Genomic DNA, 20433 nt, shown 5'->3' with positions numbered 1-20433 from the left:
GCCTGACTTCATCCAACCAATTGAACGCAACCAATTATCTGACTTTTTTAGTTGTTTTTTGTAGCAGAAAGCAGGTAATGTAGTCTCAGTACTCAACACCAACTAAAGGAAACTTACTCCACATGCATAAAAGTAGCAGCAGACTTGTTCTGACAGATAAGATAATTTTCTAATTCTTAGGCGTCACCAGTCTTTCTGATGGAATGGGAACAACTGCCCTTCCAAAAACTGCCAGTGTCAAACCAACAATATCTGAAGATTCTCAGCTTTCCAGATTTTTGTTACCGGGAAGGTTTAAAGCAAGCCATTTTGTTTTAAATTTAGAAACGTTCCTCTTCATTCGTTTCCTGTGAAACTTGTGTGACGAGGCGCCAGTCTCTGGTCCTCAGCCAGCCGAGTGAACGTTGTAATTCGTACATGTGAAATTTGGAGCTCGTACACCTAGACGAGTATGAGCTAGCAACGCAACGCAAGAAAGTTGAAAAATGTTCAACTTTTGTTGCTGCCTGCTGTCACAAAAACTTTTTGCTTTTCACCGTCGTTCGACTCTCCCATAACACCCTGCTGTGAACGAGGTAACCCTCCGCCGGAGAGAGGCTCTCTGGTCAGAGTAGGTGGTTTGATTAATCTGCGTTATGTGATAATAACAGGTTAAAATTTTCAGATAAAGCGTGTGTTAATGCATTCACGTTGCTAGTCATCTTACCTTGTCATTCCGCTCACACAGGAACTTGAGTTTCTGGGCCTTTTTGTGCATGAACACTCCGTCGAGGTTCCCCGTGTTGGCCGACCTCAACTCTATGGCCTTTTCTCCCCACCCCATCACCTGGTTGGACTGAAGGTAGGCTGGACAAACACAGACGGACCGGGATGAGTCTTTGTAACCACTCCTACGTGTTTGTTCATGGCGTTTCCTGCGCCTCTGATTACCGACAGATGTTGGCATCTCGCCCCACTGCAGCACCGTATCCTTGGTGATGCGGCCGTACGTGTCGATGTAGACGCCCTCGTCTTCGTAGCAGACCAGGACCTCGGTCCCGGCTTTGTTGGGCAAAATGATGATGGCGTGAGGATGGACGGGACCCTGGATCTGTTGAACACGCGCAAAAGCAAAATTCTTAAAAATAATTTTTTTACAAAAGGAAAATATTTTGAAGCAACATACAGAAAAAGGTGGCAAAAAAAATCAGTGGCATTTTTTGACCGGTCATTTCTACAAATTATTTTAGCAATAATACACAAGGTATTACAGAATGAAGGAAAAGGATTTATTTTTGTTTGTTTATATCAGCGTGCTTATTTTCATCACATACGTCTTTGTATTTGATATCTAGCTCTTACTTGGACCAATGGAGACGTTTACCCACGTTGCTTTGCAAAAGCTCCCCGAGTTTCTCAGCTGTGAGGACGTCACCTGACCCTCCTCTGATTTTGTGCTGAACTAATTCCAAACTTTTCATTTCCCTCTCATAAAGTCACTTGTGACTTTAATTTGGAAGTTTCTCAGACATATTGTGGTGTTAATAAAAAAATTACTCAAATCTTCCTGCTTTGTCCACTCTTGACCAAAAACACCCCCAACATTTTTCTTCCAACTTGCAATGAATCTCCTTCAGATTTTGATTACAATACCATAGCAAAGAACATTATTGTCAGCTTTTCTATTAAACAATTGAATTGTAACTTTACTTTGTATTTTGTGTAAAGTTACTGTTTGTTGCTGTAAGGCTGGCTTCAGGTCAGCTTCACCTTTCATCCTGTAACTACTCTAATTAAAAACACAAGCTATTTAGTCAAGAATGTCTTCAAAAACATTTTTCTAGCCATCCTAGAAACTTTCATTCTGTTCATAAGCAGCTATTCCAATAAATTTTCTTAAACCATATAGGAAGCAAAATCTATTTACTGATCTGTTCGCAACATGCAGTTCAGAAATATGAGCTTTATTTGACTAATTTATTTAAAAAATGTGGGGGGAGAATAGGATTATTTTTTTATTGGATGGAGAACAAAAGACTAATAAATATCTGACTATTAGTCAGTGCCGTATCGTCACTAAATAAAACATTACGCTTCCCATCCTTTGTAAGAAGAAACAGAAGAATGAAGAAAATGACAGCAGAACAATGTGTCACTAAAAATAATTATAAAGAAGCCCCTCTGGAGTTACGGTCAGCGTTCAGAGCTGGCGGCAGGAAGCGAGTAAAGTTTCATACGTTACCGGAACGCCAGCCACCACGATCCTGAGCATGAGGACTGGCATCCACAGGCGCAACGCAATCTTAATCCTCTGTCTCGGAATCAGCATTGTTGCATAGTTTGCCACCAACGTCCACAGATGCGAGCGTATGGCGTGTGTGTGTGTGTGTTTGCCTTTTTAGGTGAGAGAATGCAATGCGTGAGTCATTGTTGTGCCAGGATGATTAGGTGAATTTCTTTCAACAGTAGTGAGGAAACCCAAATCCCAGTTTAGAGTGAATGGTGCAGGGAGGCACGAGTGGGATGCGCACATACCAGGAGGTGTGTGTATGCGTGCGTGTGCGTGCGTGTGTGTGTGTGTGTTTAAGAGAGCGTATGGCTGCGCAGCTACATACAGTGAAGGCGTGTGAAGAGTCTGTCAGAGTGTTAAAAGCAAGTGGAAGTGAGTGGATTTTAAAGCTGAAGTGGGAGAGTGAAGGTTTTTCTGCATGCGTGTCAGAGAGAGAGATGAAGTTTGCAGCTGCAGCAGCAGCAGCAGCAGCTTAAGGCACCAGCAGTAGGCAGCTGTGTGTGCAGACTCGCCTAATATACCCAGAGACCTGGGAGAGAGGGGGGGGAAAAAGTCTCAACAGGAGCCAGAGCAGGTCAGAACTGACACTCAGTTAATGATCGCAGAAGGAGGACAGGACGGGTGTATTTTTAGAGCTTCTCTCTCCCTTCACTGACTCCATTCCTACTCACCGGGTGCAAGCAGCACACACATGTTGCCGTTGCAGATTGTGTCATTTATCAACCTTTATTTTGTTCCCTCTTTACACAGAAAACTTTTATCTGAGGAGGAAAACTGTAATTCGGCTGCATCAAACTAAACTTGTTAGCTCACAACTTCTTGAATAATTTCAGAAGACATTAAAGGAGACAAGAGATTTATCTAAGCCAGTGATGCAAAGAGAAGAGGGAGGGGCGCTACAGCACGGAAAAGAGATGAAGAGCAACTTCAAATCCATTATTCAAGCGGGAGAAACTGCTTCATGCGCCAGCCACCCACTCGGTCTCACCACAACATCATTCAGCGTTTCAGCAGGTTTCGCCAACTCAGATTTGAGACTTTTTAAGAGCATCATGAATGGAATTGAAGATCTTCGTCTCCACAAAAAACGTACAAACGTTGCCCAGCCAACTGGCAATGCATTTGCACTAACCCAGAATAGACGCAAAAAAGAAAACGCAACATCCTGCTGGATGGAGCGCATAAAAACTGCTCACTGACGATCACCACCGTTTGTTTTAGCCGTCAGATTGTCGACATAACGTGCTAATTCTTAATTTTATGCAGGATCTATGAAAGCAGAAGTGCTTTACTACTAATTATCAACACTAAGGCATCTAGATAACAAGCTCTGGAAAGGATTTAATCAAAAGAAAATAGCGAGGGCGAGGGACGTAGGTAAATTATGCTAGCTTGACTTTGACAACTGTAACATACGGATGTGCTGCAGAATTTCTTTCAATTCAGTTAAGAAAAAAGGTGTCTACATTAGCAGCTAGTTAGCGATAGCTTGAACCGTCTCGAGTCACAAAACGTAGTGAAGATATATCTGCGTGTGACTCAAACTTTTGCCTGTAAAATAGTCTCACTAAAAAAAAAAAAGAAAAAAGAAACAACAAACAGAATACACGAGATTAAACAGTCCTACCAAGATAAAGTTGAAGACCTGTGAGCCCACTTTTCTTTTTAAATGAATTTAAAGCATTTTAAGACCTTCATTTTTAAATACCTACATGAATGTAGGACTTTTTAAGGATGTGGACATGCTGCCATTAGCAAACCCAGAAGCTAAAACAATGTCTGCCTCTTCCACCTTACAGCGTGACTTTAAATGTTGCTAAAATAAACAAACAAACAAAACATGCTTAATAGGATGTGTTGAGTCTAAATGTAGCCATGAGTCACCATCGTCTACAGTCAGCTTTCTGTGCCCACATGCAGCAGAGGGATGGGAGCAAATCAAGCAAAACAAAAGAGGCTTCTCCAGCGGTGACTCTCCAGCAGTGGGCGTTTTGTTCACATTCGACACAAAACTGATCTGCAGAAATGTGAGAAAGCTTCTTAAAGTCTGAAACGGCTCCCATGTTTCAGCCACAGACTGCTTCATAACTGCTACTGTTAACAAAACCCTGCATGTGGTATAAACTAGGCAGACAGCAGGCCAGTCATCGTCAGGAATAATGACTTGTAAGTCATTGTTGAAGAAGACTGTTGGTGATTAGACCTGAAATAACAACAAATTCTGCTGGACAATAAATTCTCCCAAGCATTATTGCGATAAACGATAATATTGTCATTTTGAGACCTTTTGTAACTAATGTAATAATAATGGTATAATAATAACAACGCAAGAAAGATCAAACAAACTTTAATTTCTAAAGGACATTTAGCACTGGAAACGGAAACGATTTCAAATATCCAAAATAAAACAAACGAAACAACGATTAAAAATTATTAGGAAATGTCTGTAACCAAAATTGGATTTAAAAAAAAAATAACTGTCAAGGAAAACAGGCAAGAAGGAAAGGCAGTGCAGACTAACAACTTCGTATCGGGTGTCAAATGTTCGTGGCGTTTCTCAAAATGGCGGCTTTCCAAATGGAAATTATTGCGCTCGTTTTAATTTATCATGCGATTACACTGATTTCTTTCTTATTGTGGCAGGCTTATTAACAACGAATGTTGAAAACCAGTATCAATAGAACAATGTCAGACGGAGAGGTTGCAGCATCGGGAGATCCGACGGCTCTGCAGGCTGCAGAGGAGAGCAGAGAGGACAGCAGGAGAAGTAAACAACAACAGTGACTAACATCAGTAGACGGTGAGTAGGAGGTGGAGCGCAACTTCTCCAGAGATTCACACCGGAGACGCAGAAAGCAGGGATGGAAATAAGACGGGAAATAATCGGTGCTCGAAAGAATCCAACAATTATTAGTCCAAGATCAGAGTCAATGCAAGCCAGTGCCAGGACGTTGGGTTAGAACCGGTCCTGGTTCCCGTTATGTTCTGCGATCTGACAGCAGGGCTGCACTGTGTGGGCTTTTTCTTCTCATTCCCTGGACGACAGAATTTACACCAGTGCCTGCACTCGACGTTTAAGAGGAATTTGTGTTAACTAGAAACCTCCAGTTTCTAGTTAACTGAAGTCTGATCTGGAGCACAACGATGTGAAACACTCGACTAGATGGTGGTGTGAACAGGACGACTTCCAAGAAACTTCTAAGACTGTTTTTAGGTTTGTGTACTGACAGATTTTGGGTATGCTCCTTTAACACAAGTCACATTTACAGAGCTTGTCAGCAGCAGCTGGAGGCCCCCAGTCCAGCTGTAGCTCTAGAAGAGTTTGAGAAGCAGCTCTTCCGTTTGAGGTGATGAGTTGGTCTAAAGGTTTCTAGATCCGAAAATAATGGAGAATCTGTGGGAAATGCCAGATCCATAAATATGATGCAACCCCAGGGGGTCAGAACTAAAGCTTTATATGATTAACCTAGATGAATCCATTATTGAAATAATCCTAAACTAATGTAATGTTGGAGTATACAGATTCATTCTGATGGCAGCAACAAAATGTATACATTTTGCATTTGAGATTAAAAAATTAAAAACACCCAGTGTAGTACAGTTTTAGCTTCAACCGATTTCTGTGAAAGATCTCTTCTATTAAGCACCTTTGGCCAATTATCAATCTGTTAATAAAACAAAATAATCATAATATTATTCCTGCACTGCACTGATATGAAATCAAGCAGAAAACATCTGAGCTTTTCACATGTCGATGTTGTAAATATTTTTTTTGGGGATAAAGGTGCATCCTTTGCTACTAATACTTTCATAAAAAATGTGCAGAATGTGCAGTTTTTAAAATCAAATTAAGAGATCACTAAAATAGTTATTGATAGTCTGCATTTGCTTTGTTTAACCAGAGGCATCGTTTTTCTTTTTTTCACATTTTGGGACTTTATAACAAAAAACTTGAATGTATTTCATAAGGATTTTAATGTGGTAGACCAACACAAAGTAGAGTGACTGTAAAGTGGAATAAAAAGGAAAACGAAGGGTTTTCAATTTTTATTATTAAGTAATTAATACTTTGTCAAACCAGCACTCACTGCGTTCTTTCTGGTATTTTCTCCACTGTTCTTTGCAGAGAAAGTGTTTTACTTTGGGTTTGAGGAGGGCAGAACACAAACTGAATTGTCACATAACACAAACAAAAACAGTTAAGAGTTTGTGTTTGTAACGTGCCGCGGTGTGGACAACACACAGCTACGCCTGACCGGCCAGAACGCCGTCGAGAGCAGAGCGGGTGCTTACGTGCGTAGGCAGGTAGAGGTCGTACGGCGTTCCAGAGTCAACATCGATGGCGTGGAAACCGGACACTGAGCCGTAGATGACCTTTAACCTTTGGCCTTCCTCCACGGTCAGGTCGACAGACAGCGGCTTTTGAGGCAGGGACCTGAAGGACTTAATACAAACAGGACAACTGAATGAACGAATGAAGATATGAAAGCGGGAATCCATCTTGAATTATCGTTTTCCCAATTAACCAACAGCTGAGCAACAGATAAAAACGGCCCCGTCGTCGACCGTCCTGCTATCTCTCGCACAAAGTATATTTTTGGACGTTTCCGAGGAGAGAGGGTTAAACTACAAGGCTACGGGAGAAAAAGTAGCTCAGGTCCCGGAGGACAGGAATAAACGGGACACAGCTCTGCGTGTGAGGCTCGTTCTGTGGATGTGGAAGTGACCCTGTTAGCTTTTCTACCAGGCGTCTCCCTGACAACGCAAAGGGTACAAAGATGACGGCGGATAGCGTGGTTAGCTGCTGACTTTTAGGTCAAATGATAGCATATAAAAAAAAAAAGGAGTGTTGTTCATCTGACCAGACACTTGAGATTCAATCTTTGAGTCCAAGAATGAAACAAAAATGAAACATTATTAATTTTTTTTTTTACATTTTCTTTAATGATACAAACCTTGAAGGCCATGAACTTGTGGTAGGGTTTGGGAGCCCAGGCGTACACCTCCACCGCGTTCTTCAACGCAATCACCAAGAACTTGATCTTCTCATATCGCACTGAAATAGGAAGGAAAAAAAATAAGAAAACAGCAGCTAACAAATGTATGCACACGACTACGTTTTGAGCTTTTTGTGCTTTAATGGGATTTTATCTGACAGGAGAACACAAAGTACAAACATTTCTTAAATAATCATTGTTAAAAAAAGAAATGTAAACAGTGTGATGTGCTTTAAAAAAAAAAGATTATTTTTTTATTAGCTTTATTTAATTTTTTTTGGTCAATTTAAGTAATCTTTTGGTTTTAGTTCACAATAATGTCGCTTTTATATTGCAAGACAACTAACAGACTTGTAACTAGAGACGATTAATATTGGTCAGAATTGTTTTTATTAAAATTGCCACGTCAATTAAAAATTTTATTTCTTTAAATGCCTAATTTTTCCTGTTATTGTTCTTTATTACTGCACAGTGTCTTTGAGTCCTATATAAATAAACAAATAAAGACATTTTCCATTTTCTTCCACTTAGAGTGCTTTTAGATATTTTTACAGCTCCTTTTTTTTGTCTTTTTCTTTCACTCTGGAACCTTCACAGTGAAATCAATCCTCCTGTTTTCATTTCTCCTGCCAAGTCTTGGGACACCTCAACATTGTCCTATATAAAGCTTCCTTCATCATCTCCCAACAACTTCGCCATCGGCTTAAGAAAAGGCACTCCCACAGCATGATTCCACCACCACCATGTTTCAGAGTGAGGTAGAGAAGCCCATATATGGAGTTCCACATGGTGGGGGAACTCCATATATGGGCACGTTTCCCCTCAACATGTCACTGCAGTGTTCACTTACCCACTTTATAGTGTACGCAGCCCTCCAAGTCACCTACTGAGGTCCAGCCCTGCCTCTTCTCCACGTCTGGGTCGTTATGGAGAATCTTGTTCCTTAACCAGGACAGGTAGTAGAGACGCAGCTTGTTCTTTTTGCCTGCATGGTTTAAAAGATAAGAGTCACAAAGCGGCAAGAAACAACATCAACACGTCCTCCAGAAACATAAAGCCGTCGTCCTCGGGGAAACCGGCTGGCGTACCTGATATCGTAATCAGGACGTTAAGTCCCTCCAGTACATCCATCTGCTGAAACCGTCGTCTGCTGATGAGTGAGTAGACCTTCCCTTGGCCGCTCCGATCCAGCAGCCACAGGCCGTTTTCCGTCCCCACTAACAGGTTCACACCTGCAGGACCCAACGCACACGTTGTTCAACGTGCACACACACAAGAGTGGTGAACAAAGCAAAGGAACAAAGTGGAAGAGGCTAAATTAAAGATAAGCACAGAATTGCATATTTAGTGCATTAAAAAGCAGCAGACATAAAGCTACAAACCCCACAGTCCGGCACACAGGACCTCAGCGTTGAATTTCTTCTTGTATTTGCGGATCTCCGGAGTGTCGCTCTGCGGTCGTATGTTGGTGGGGTTGACGTTCACCACAGAGCCCTTTCTGTGAAATTCCCTCTTTAGCGGCTCACCTTTCATACCTGCTGCACAATCAGAGACATGAAACATACACCTGAGTTTCACAGCCTTTTAAATGTTTACACAAGTATCTAACATTCCACATCCAGTAACTTTCGTAAATATATAAATATTCATTCCACTTCAAGACTTTTTACGACATTACATCTATAGCCTTGGTTGTATTGGATTTAGATTTTATGAAAAGTCCGACACAGTACTGCATAATTAATGCTGCAACAAAATTGACAGACGTTTCTGCAGGGGGACAAAATTTAAAAAGTGGAAATGCAGGCTCAAGCTGGTAAGACATTATAATATACAGTAAAATGTTTCCTATTCTGACATAGCCAGAAAGGCCGATCAGTGACAAAGAGACAAAGATCTTTATTTTTAGATGAAACTAAAGTGGAACTATGTGGTCAAAATGTGGATGCTTGTAAGCCTGGTGACACCAGTATGGGGGTGGCAGCATCATGTTGTGAGGCTTTTTTTGCTGCAGGAGGAACTGGTGCACTTTATGAAAGAGATGGCATCATGAAGAAATAACATTATGAGGAAATATTGACACAACATCTCAGGATTTCAGGCAGGAAGTCAAAGTTCCGGTGTAAATGGGTTCAGTAGTGAGCCCTACTAACCGAAACGTTAGCTGCGCTAACCCTAAAGCACCAATCATAAACATTAGCTTCACTAACGGTAAAGCACTAAGATAACACAGTGGTTAGCAGAAGCTAATGATGAAGCACTAACTTCAATTCAAATTTTACATGCCCTTGAGAGGCTACAAACCTCAAGCACCAATTTAATTTTAACATTTTAATTTACATATAATGACTGTATAAGCACCAGCACCTCTCCTGACCCCAATACGGACAAGGTGTTAGAAAATGGATGGATGGATGAATTTACATATAATACTCCTACATGTTGTATTGATGTTTATGTCTTGTTCTCCACTGTCCATGTTTTAGTTTGTCCCTGTCGGTTTCCTGTTTAAATAAAGTTATTGAGAGGGAAAAAAAAACTTGACAAACAATCTTCACCCAGTTTAAAATAGGAGCAGAAATATAAACGTTTAATTATTTGAACAATAATGAACATATGAAACCCAAAGCTTCAACACAGATATCAAACTTTGATCTATTGAAAGTTTGAATAAAGTTTTAGAATTTTGCTGGAAAAGCTAAAAGGAAACTTAGCGCGCTAAATGTTTTCAAAGTTAGCTAGAACGAAAGCTAGTAGCACATTAGCGGAAATGAGCCCACCTCTGGATGGGACTTCCAATTGGACAGTAACCCAAAGGATACAGCAGGAATGGGCCAGAACTCCAGCAAACTACTGTGAGCAACTTGTGGAAAGAAACCCAAGATGTCTGACCCAAGTGCTACAGGTCAAAGGCAAAGCTACCAAATACTGAGGAAATGTCTGGAAACCTCTGATTGTGAAGACATCAATAAAGATATATGTTCTATATATGTAACATATGTTCTCTTTCAATATATTATTAAGATATTTAGCAAACAGAAATAATTTTGGTCATTCTACCTGACCTAAAGCAATAGACGTTTCAGACAAACTTCTAAACCGTATGTGTCTTTTTATTTGGTGTACGTAGACTTCTGGTTTCAACGGTACGTATAAACACTTACTTGGACTCTGTGGAGGGGATGATATGGGGATCAGTCTTGGGTCGATGAAGGACAAAGAGGAAGAAGAGCAGGTGCTTTTTCCAGACGGACTGCTAACAGCCTGGTCAGAACAGCAACATGTTCATATTGTGAATCTCTTGAACTGTTTTGTTTAGTAGCTCTAACAGAAGGTTAGATACAAATCTGGCTTTAAAGACAAGAAGCAAATTCTATTATTTTCTGCTTCCTATTCTGTCAATATCATTTTTTTTTTCAAAAGGCACTAAGATAATTTCAGGTTAAGATAAACACAAGTTACATTGATTCAACAATGATGACACCACAGAAAAATTTGGACAATGTTTGTCATTACTGAATTGGTATTATTACATCACTACCGCCCTCTGGTGGATAAATGGAAGTGATGCCACACATTGTGTAATTCAAATACCAAAGAAAACTCCAAACAGTTAGTACTTTTCACATCTATCAGAATCAGACAACAGTATCTCCTATTACTTAATTCCCACACACACCTGCTATAAACCTATTGCTGTTTACATTATATACATGAATTATATAAGATACATTTATTGGCCAACTGATTTATTGAGCAGTTGATTTCTGGGTGCCGATTTTCTTAATTCTGGGGGATCGTGATCAACCGATACTTATGTGAAGTATGTGAAGCCCATCTTATCCCCTAATCTGATCTTCGTCAGCAAAGGTTTATAAATCAGCCTCTGTCCTCTTCTGCTCTGCAGTGATATTTAGTGACATTTCAGACAAAAAAAATTCGTATCAGCCTAAATCAAAATCAGCTGGTCAGACTTTTTAAGGATCGGTGATCTTTAAAAAGATCACCGATTGCCAGAAAACTGCAATCGGTGCAGCTCTACACACACATTCATGACATTCTTTGATTAAATAAAATTCTATTAAGAGTAACTCCAATAGCTAAAAATCTAATTTATACCAGGTGAGTTTTTCTCCCCTGAGAATGTGGATTGGTACCGGTACCGGACTGATTCTGAGCCTTCAAATGATTTTAACAGAAGTTTTACATAACTTAGAAGTTGATGTAAAAATAATGTTTGTTATTTTTATAGCAGCTCATCGATGTAGCAGCTCTGTAGCCTGATGGAAAGCATTTTGCTAGAGTATGTCAAACATTGAGAAGTTTTAATTATTGTTATCAAACCTTATCAAACACGGCGTTTTAAAGCCAAAAATACCTCAGAGATATCCAGAGCCAACCATGAGAACCAACTCAGTTAAAGTTTAAACTCAGTTTCACACAAAGACCCTAGCAGAAATGTTGGGCTGTTGAACTGGACCGGTCCAGGTCGCTATCAAGCAATTTCTATTAGCAGCTTTACAAATATTTTACATTTCATTACATATTAAAACAAACCTTTATCTTGGCTATTTTCTACTCTTCCTCTTTCTTTTCTAATAATAATACTTTCTACATACATTGTTGAATATATATTATTGTAAAACCAAATCATACTATAATGACATAGAAATTATTACTAAAAAAATAAAATACTCAGCCGCACTGAGGGGCCCCTTAGTGGCATTGGGGCCCTAAGCGGCTGCTTGGTTTGCTTCTGCCTTGGGCCAGCCCTGCACTAAGTTCAACTACAAATTGAAAAGCACAAAAACATTAACTAAGCACAACAACAAATTAAGAAAACACAACATTAGCAAAATGGAAGAGGTCTCAGTGAGAAACCTGACACATCCCTGATTGGACGATTCCACTTCTGACCTTAGAACCAGCAGTTTTTCTGGCATTTGCTCTCTCTGTCTATATAAGCAAAGTCAGGCACAATGCTATGTACTGTCCAAACTGTGAAAAAGAACAAAGCTGAGCTCTGTAGTTTGTCCCGGTTCAATTTATTCTTGGATATGTTAGCTACATTTGCACCATTGGTAACAAATTTTCAACAAAAGTGCAAAAGCCAGAATAACTTTGGTTCTAAAACCAAAAGCCCCGTCATTAATCAGTGATGTCTTAGATTTCCTCCCGAGACCTACCTCTTCAGTTTTATTAATGTTGCTGCGTCTTCTTAACTTGTAGTTGTGCTTACTGTGTTTTTGAATACGCTGTTGTGTTTTTCAATTTGCAGTGATTAGTCGATGTGGTTTGCACCTTTTGGTTTAGTCTGACTGAGCTCACATGCAGGTCCTGCAGAGTTGGGGATCCGGGAGCCGTGGGTGACAGCGAGTAGTTCAGTTCTCGTGTGCGGTGCTGGCTCAGAACGCTGTGCGCCGGGCTGGAGGTTTTCTGCAGGAGGTCCGGCAGCAGGTAGGTGTCATCCGAACCCAACCGGGACATCTGTGGAACCGTGAAGAACGTCAGGAGGCTGGATGATCCTAGAAAAGGGAGTACATGGTTGTGTTTCTAGGTACCTGGTTAAGATTGTGGTGGGGTTGCAGGACGATGCCGTCGGGGATTCCTCTGAAGTACTTCCCTTTTCCGTTGGACAGGCCGGACCTAGAAGGACAAAGGTAGGCATTTCAGAACCATGTGAAAGGAAGTGGTTAAATGAATCAATCGAAACATGATCAACAATTAAATCGTCCAACTTTCAGGAAGGGCAAATTATTTTCAGGTATTCCAAAAAAGCCATAGATGTCACTTCTTGGAGTTAAACCTTCTCAGAAATATCAAATCCTGCAGCCTCTCACCTGGCTCTTTCCTCATCGTCGCTGCTGCCAAACTCGTCACTGGACGAGGAGTATTCGGTGGCCTTGTTACGCCGCCCCAGAGGAGCTTTTAGTCCCTTTGTGGAAGGAAAACAGGCAAGTCAGAGTGGCGAAGAAAAAGCTGGACGATTAGACACAGATGAAGCTGGAAACATGACTGAAACAACAAGTTAACTGATTACAGCAAGCAAAGAATCTGTTTACATTTGGGTTGCATGACAACAAAACTACAACCTTTTTTTTGTTGTTGTTTAGTGTTAAAAAACACATTTCCACTCTATAAACATCAAAGCTAAATAATAGCAAGATGTAAGAACAGCATGGGGTTATTTACTTGTGCATGTCCACTGGATGTGTCGTCAGCCTTCCTGTGCTGCTGCAGGCGGTGCTGCATCAGAGGACTTTCAAGCTTGAGCAGGCCTGAAACGCACAGACTGACGTTAGCTTTCAAAACTCCACATTTACTGTAGATCAATTAAGAATCGGATGTTGATCGGATCTGGTGGATTATTCAGCTTGACGAGTGACCGGAATAATGAAAACTGAAAAATCAGATTTTTTTTTCTTCCAACCACTGAATGCACCATGCTACACTCCTCAGTGTGGAAGTTGTTACTGAGTGAAGATGCCTCAAAGATATGCGTTTTCAGTACCAGTGAGCAGTTTTAAATGAGGTGAACAGCGTAGCACACTTCCGCTAATGAGCTGAGAACACGCAGCAGCGTTTTTGCCAACTTTGAAAATGCTTTGGCACGCTTAGCTTCCCCTCAATTCATTTTTCCGGATAAATTCCAAAGCGCTAACTTACTTGGCTGCTTTCAAAGTTTTCAGTTGAATAAAGTTTGACGTCCGTCTTAACCACTAAGTGTTAAGAAGTTAGATATTTATATTGATATGATCGTTTATACGATCCTTTTTCGAAATATGTGAAGGCTGTTTACGCAGCTTCTACGTTTCCTTTCCTCATGTTCACTGTTTTCTTCTCCCAAGAAACCTTATTGTGCAAATAGAAAATTTGGAACAGAGAAAGAAAGTACATTTTCCTCAGTATTAAGTAATTATTGACTTAAACAAACTCTGATATCTTGCTGAAAATACACTTATAAGTTAGTTTTAACTTAATTCAAGTATATTAAGATATTTGGACTAAAAACTAAACCAAAACTATTTGGTAAGATTTTGTTTTTGCAGTGTATTAAATGTGGAGCAGATTATTCTACATGAAATACAGGCTCTGTGCAGAAGTTTGTGAACTCTGATACTTTCACCAGTTGGAGGCAAATTTGTAAGCCATTCAGTATGAAGTCAGTAAGCGAGGAAAACAACATATTTGCTTTGTTTCTTTGCGTTGCTATGACTGGTTACAGATTTGACAAAGATCTGGCTTCCGTGGGATTTGCAACAAGAACAAACATTTCTCTTTATAGGGTTGGGATGCTCTGACACTCAGCCAATCACAGCACTTCACTTCTAAGCTGCACACAGATGCCAACCACAGCTGTCGGACAAAAGTCTGACAATATGCTCAGGGAATGTGCTAAAAGCTCAAAAAGAGTCAAATATCGAGTACAATGATACAAAGCAGAAGTTCACATGCACTGGTAAATCTAACGGAGCTGAAACGAGAAGTTTGCTCTGGTTTCACGTCAAACAGCGAGGAAAGAAACATTTATGTATTAAATATTACCAAAAAGAGCTGAAGAAAATTGTGTATGTGTTAAAAATGTCAAAAATTGTAAGTGCCGATGCTTTGGTTTCTAGACCAGAACCACGGGTTCAATCTTTGATTGGAGAGAATAAACATGCTGTAAAATTGCACTTTTTTGTTTTGTAGGTATTTACACTGTCAAAAACAAAGAAAGAAATGAATGTGTTGGACTAGAAACCTGGGTTTTGATGAGGTAAATCAACAATAAGAGAAGCTATCTACTAATAACGCAACAAATAAAGCAGTTTATTTTACAGAAATGCATATTTTTTGTCGTTTGGTAGAGAATGAAACAAGGAATATAGTCTGGAAACTCAAAATTACAAAATCCATACTGCTCAAGACTGCATAAGAATGAGTATTTACTCAAGCACAAACACAGAGTCAATTTAGTCCAATAGACATAATTCTATTTTAATTTACCTTTAAAAAAAACAACAACCACAAATTCAAATTTCTCATTTGAAGACAGCACAGAGCAGCATATCTGGACGGCAACGCACCTGGGTGGTTGCTGCTTGACGGGGGGCCTCCTGGAGACGCAGTCCGGTCTGCCACCGACACCGGACTGCCACTAGATGGCGACAGAGACACGCACCAGGAAGAGGGACACGGAGAGAGGGGGGACAGAAGAAAAGTTACGATCAACATCTGTGTCACAATCTAAAACAAATCCTTCACGCTGTCACTGCAGAGGCCCCATTTCCTCACTGTTATTTTCATCTAATTCACGGCAATCATCCCGGCTAAACTGATCTGATCTGCTCATGGCCAGCTGCTCTCCATGGGAGGTGGACGGGGTGCAAAGATATGAGCTGGGATGTGATATATATGTACCCATTATAAATACAGTCCAAAGAAAATGAAACAAAAGGGAGTTAAATACTCACTGCAATTAAAATATATATATTATATCTGGAGCTAATAGTAATTAGGTTACATAGTATTTTACGTGCTAGAGCAGAGACAAGGAAAACTGAAATGTTTTTTTTTTTTTAATCCTGTATTGAAAGGTCTCTCTCTCTTTCTCACACACACACATACCATCCACCTGACTGGTCCCAGAACAAAACACTGATTTAAAGGGGCAGTATTATGTGTTTTCCAGTCACATATTGTAATTTTATAGCACAACCAAGTAACTATGTTACCTTCAATTGTCATAAAAATGCTGTAAATATGACATATGACTTAAAAGAAGCTTGATTTAGTAATTTAACACCTTGAAATTGGTGCCTCTGCTGCTCACGCTGAAACTCCACCTTCAGGAAGTCATCCAACATGGCTCCTCTTTTAATCCTGTTAAATGTTTTACCAGCGTCTCACTGAGAAGTAGCTCCTATAACGAGCTCAGCTGATGTGCAGTTTCACAGGGTGTTTGCTAATTGCTGCTGGCTAGTCTGAAGGAGCTTTTATGTTTTTGATAAGGGGATAACATTATAAAATGATGTAAATCTCAAAAAAGGGGATTTCACACAATACTTATTATTTAGTTTTCAGAAAACAAAAAGCATTGAAGCAACATCAGCAATTATTCTGTGCTCCAGAAATCAGAAATCCTGATTCCCAAGCCAGGAAACTTAATTTAATTAAATGTTTGACTTAAAATTTTTTCTTTCATCCAAACGTAGAATCCAAGCTGGCTGCCGAGTGCACAAACAAAAAACTGCCAGTGTCAGAAATTAGCTCCTGGTTTCAATTCTGATGTTTCTGATTAAGTCCAACCTGCTAGATGTAGTTCCACTACAGCTTTGAATTAATAAAATACAGAGAAATATACTGTAAAGGGATGTATTTACAAGGCAGTTAGCTGGCTAACAGAAAACAAAAGCTAGCAAGTCACAAAGGTTTTCAGTTTTAGAGCCGGAAATCCAGATCCGAGTATCACCTTCCAAGTTAAATTGAAAGCTGCTTTACTTTAAAAAAGTAGCATTCGTTCTTTGTTTTGTTATTTTTTAAGTTCATGGATTAGTTTGTGTTGCTGGAACTTAAAATACAGCATACAGTGAGTTAGCAAGTGTTCAATGAGCGGGTCAAGTTGAACAAACACCAATAAATCTAGCAACAGGAAGACAGGTGCTACCAAATAGAAATATCGTTATATCTATTCAAAGATCTTGTTTCAGGAAATCATGAAGTGGAGCTTTACCTCGAAGCCGTCCTCTTGTGTCCCATCACCAGCTCTCTGCAGTAGAACTTTGAAGTTGTGCGTTCTGGGACCTGGAAGACAGAACTGATTAGAGAAATATCATGCAGAGAAAGTCTCCTACGGTTTGTGGAATTACAGTCATAACAACTGCATTTTATTGTCAATTTGTTTGGATTTTATGTATTTTTAATGTTGTTTTTTTTTTTTTTTTGTTTCATTGACTGTTTGCTTTGTCCACCACAGCAGGTGCTGCTGCCTTTCTTGGAGAGGTCGTCCTCGTCTAAGAGGTCTTGATTCCAATGCTGTTTTTTTTTTTTTTATCTGGTTAAATTAAGGTTTAATGAAAACAAAAATATAAAAACAAATTTCTGCAGCACATGTAGATCCTAAACCAGGGGGTTTGCAACCTGCGGCATTTTTTTTAAAATTATTATTTAGAAAAATAACATGGAAGAAGATTGCGTGGTAAAGTGAGACCAAAATTATATGTGAAAAAAAAAACACATCAGCACTCCACATCACTGCGAGCTCAACCAGCCTTACCACAAAACATATTCTTGGCAGTATTATTCTGGGTGGTTTCCTTCCTTTAGCAGGAGCAGTTCGATTCAAAATCTCTTTTCACAGCCTCTGTGGAGCCTTTTTGGTCCTAAACCTAGGAAACCCCCCAAAAAAACTGTAAACAGAGACTTTGAATTTTTGGTTCTACAAAATATTGACTTTAAGGGTCTGAAAATGAAGGCACACCACACTTTTCAGATCGATATTAGTAAAATAAATAAATATCGAAATTCCTACCAGTTTGAAATTATGAACAACTTTGTGTTGGTCTGCCATGTAAAATACGTCAAATTATATCATCTATTATTCAAAACAACCAACTTTCAGCTTCTGATTTCAATAAAATCGTCTATCCGAGCCGCCAGCAGGCGACCTTCTGACTGCGTGCATCCTGGGTCACATGACACGCCAACAAAGAGGAAGACACGCCCGACAGTGCAGGAAAAGAGCTGCGGGAATACCTGTAATCCCTCTTGCAAGTTGCCCATGTCCTACACACACACACACACACACACACACACACACACACACACACAAAGCTAACAGGGTATTTTCTGCTTTGTCTCTAACTACACATGCAGGTTAGAGCAACACTTCTTTTCTTTGCTGTTGAAGATTACAAAACGCTTTAGTGGGGATTTTGTGAGAATGCCTTTAAGGCAGGAGCAGAAGACTGTTCAGCTGCTAAATTGTTTCACTTTAGACTTTTAGGATTCTTTATGCAGCTGATCCCCCTGAAGAAAGTGTTTTCATAACCCTGCTGCTGGTTTTGCACAACCTCCACGCTGTAAGAGAGAGCATTGACTTATTAAACGCTCCAGCGGCTCCATATGCGCTCCCCTTAGTTCAGCAACACAGCAGCAAACAGACCGAGCGCTCACTGTTGCAGTTATTACTGTGTTTATCATCTCCTTATAGAGTTTGGTTGGTGACTTTACATGCAGCCGTATTTGTAAATCACATATTGGGGGGGAGGGAAAAAATAGTGAATGATGTGGTTTGTTTTACAGTGCGAGGGTTCGCAGCTAAATTACACTGAACCCGTCCCGTGGGCGCCACTTCCTCATCGCTGTATGACTGGAACACAAGACGCACAACGCATTCGACGGTGCCCATGTGATGCAAGCCACGTCCTGTGACTGGCGTGCCAAACCACGACAACTTCCTGTTCTCGTGGCGGCCGGCGGCACAAAACAAATCCCACGTCTGTTGGGCTTTACGGCTCGTTGGAGCCGGCCGCCGGACCTGCTGGCGAGGAAACCCTGACGGCGTCGCTGGAGAGCCGATGGCAGACGATACTCACTTTAGGCGGGGCCTCGGAGTCCCAGAAGACGTCGTCGGCCGGGGATACGGGGGAGAAAGGGGACAGCAGGGAGATGGCCATGTCTGACATTGAGCTGCTGTGAGGGGCGTCGCGGCAGGAGATGAGATTGGCATTCTGGGGGATTATTTATAAAGTTTAGTCCAAATAAATGATCACTTAAAGCCACAAAATTCTTGTGTGGGTGTGCGTACCTGGCCGAAGTGAGCTCTCTGCATGGCGGGGGTACAAGGACTGGAGCTGCTTCCAGAGCCCAGCCTGGAGTGCATCTGACTGGGAAGCCCGGCAGCCAACAGCACCCTGGCCAACTGGGATTCCTGGAGCTCCATCTGAAACCGGATTAACAATCCCTTTAAGACTTCCCTCTTTCCTAGTGTGCGTGCACTGAGTCAGTCAAAATGCAGCCTGATGATTTCAGGATTTCACCAACTCAAATTTAAGACTTTTTAAGACCACCATGAATGAAATTTAAGACCTCCACAAAAGAGATGGAGATGCAGACGCAAAAAAACTAGCTAGCTAGCTATGGTATCTTAACAGTGATTTAACGGCAGACTCAATCGTCTGAAGTCACAGAAGGCAATTAAGATGTCTGAGTGTGACTCAAACTTTTGCCTGACAGAAAGTCCCTTGAGAAAAAAAAACAAACAAAAAAAACAAAATCAAGTACAGCAAAAAAACAAACAAAAAACCCCCAAAAACCACATAAACCTGAGATGAAATAGTCGTGTCAAGGCAAAATTAAAGACCTGCCTTCAGTCACAGAATGCAAAGAAGATGTCTGGGGCGACTCAAACGTTTGCCAGAAAAAAAAAACTACACACATCCCACAACGAGAAAAATAACAACAGCCTGCGATTAATTGATCTGAGGTAAACTTATATTTTTCAAATCAATTTAATCTTATTCAAGGGTATTAGCATAAAGGACTCTGGGAAAAATTCCTCTTGTACATCTCAGATTTGAATTTGTGAAAAAAAAAAGTAAACTATAATTGACTTCTCTTTCCATTTCACAACAGTGTCACATAAAATACATGAGGTCTGGCAGTGTGGTGTGAAACCGTAAAAACAGGATGGAAACTTCTGCAAGACACTGTAATGAAGGGCGTTCGGATTATTTATAACTTGGCCTATTGGTGTTGTTTTAAGACCTATATGTTTCTAGCTTATAATTGTTTTTTACATCAGCATGTGGGTAGGAGTCAGTAGTTAATGTTTCATCCCAATCCATGCTACTTTACAGAAAAAGTAAACAAATCCGTCGATTCCTGTAACAAAGTGTCTGGAGACAAATGCTTCAGAAAATTTAAAAGTGTTTGTTGTTTTTTTTTTTCAGCAGTAAACAGTTCCTGTCTGGTTTTGCGGACGCATTAAGAACGGAGGTAAAAAAACAAATCAACAAAAAAAAAACTAACACGTGTTGAAACACCAGACAAACAGTCAGCGTGTGTCTGCGTTCGCTGGCATGAAAAATATCCTGACCAGATGAAATCATCAACTTCACAGCAGAGCCCTGACTGTTTCCATTGGCTCACACACAGACGCTGCAGCAACCACTTCCTCTTTGA

General features: G+C 40.4%; 1 protein-coding gene across 7 annotated transcripts in view; it reads right to left on the bottom strand.

Annotated features, from left to right (window-relative positions):
* Window positions 1–20433, bottom strand: part of LOC122836741 (TRAF2 and NCK-interacting protein kinase-like) — a 69495-nt gene that overhangs the window by 4332 nt on the left and 44730 nt on the right. For 4 of the 7 annotated variants that reach the window (XM_044126558.1, XM_044126565.1, XM_044126559.1 and 1 more), the window contains 16 exons: window positions 19058–19192; window positions 18846–18980; window positions 16982–17052; window positions 15336–15406; window positions 13459–13544; window positions 13107–13201; window positions 12828–12912; window positions 12568–12753; window positions 10431–10530; window positions 8649–8804; window positions 8355–8498; window positions 8117–8251; window positions 7225–7325; window positions 6563–6712; window positions 931–1090; window positions 707–846 (listed from right to left, as the gene is read on the bottom strand). In XM_044126558.1, coding sequence (XP_043982493.1) covers window positions 707–846; window positions 931–1090; window positions 6563–6712; window positions 7225–7325; window positions 8117–8251; window positions 8355–8498; window positions 8649–8804; window positions 10431–10530; window positions 12568–12753; window positions 12828–12912; window positions 13107–13201; window positions 13459–13544; window positions 15336–15406; window positions 16982–17052; window positions 18846–18980; window positions 19058–19192 — 1950 coding nt within the window. The remainder of the gene's footprint in view (window positions 1–706; window positions 847–930; window positions 1091–6562; window positions 6713–7224; window positions 7326–8116; window positions 8252–8354; window positions 8499–8648; window positions 8805–10430; window positions 10531–12567; window positions 12754–12827; window positions 12913–13106; window positions 13202–13458; window positions 13545–15335; window positions 15407–16981; window positions 17053–18845; window positions 18981–19057; window positions 19193–20433) is intronic. The other 3 variants (XM_044126560.1, XM_044126561.1, XM_044126562.1) reach the window with 3 other exon arrangements.

The sequence above is a fragment of the Gambusia affinis genome, linkage group LG09, assembly GCF_019740435.1.
Source record: "Gambusia affinis linkage group LG09, SWU_Gaff_1.0, whole genome shotgun sequence".
Lineage (NCBI taxonomy): Eukaryota > Metazoa > Chordata > Actinopteri > Cyprinodontiformes > Poeciliidae > Gambusia > Gambusia affinis.
The sequence above is the reverse complement of the archived record's forward strand: the minus strand, read 5'-3'. Positions and strand labels throughout refer to the sequence as shown.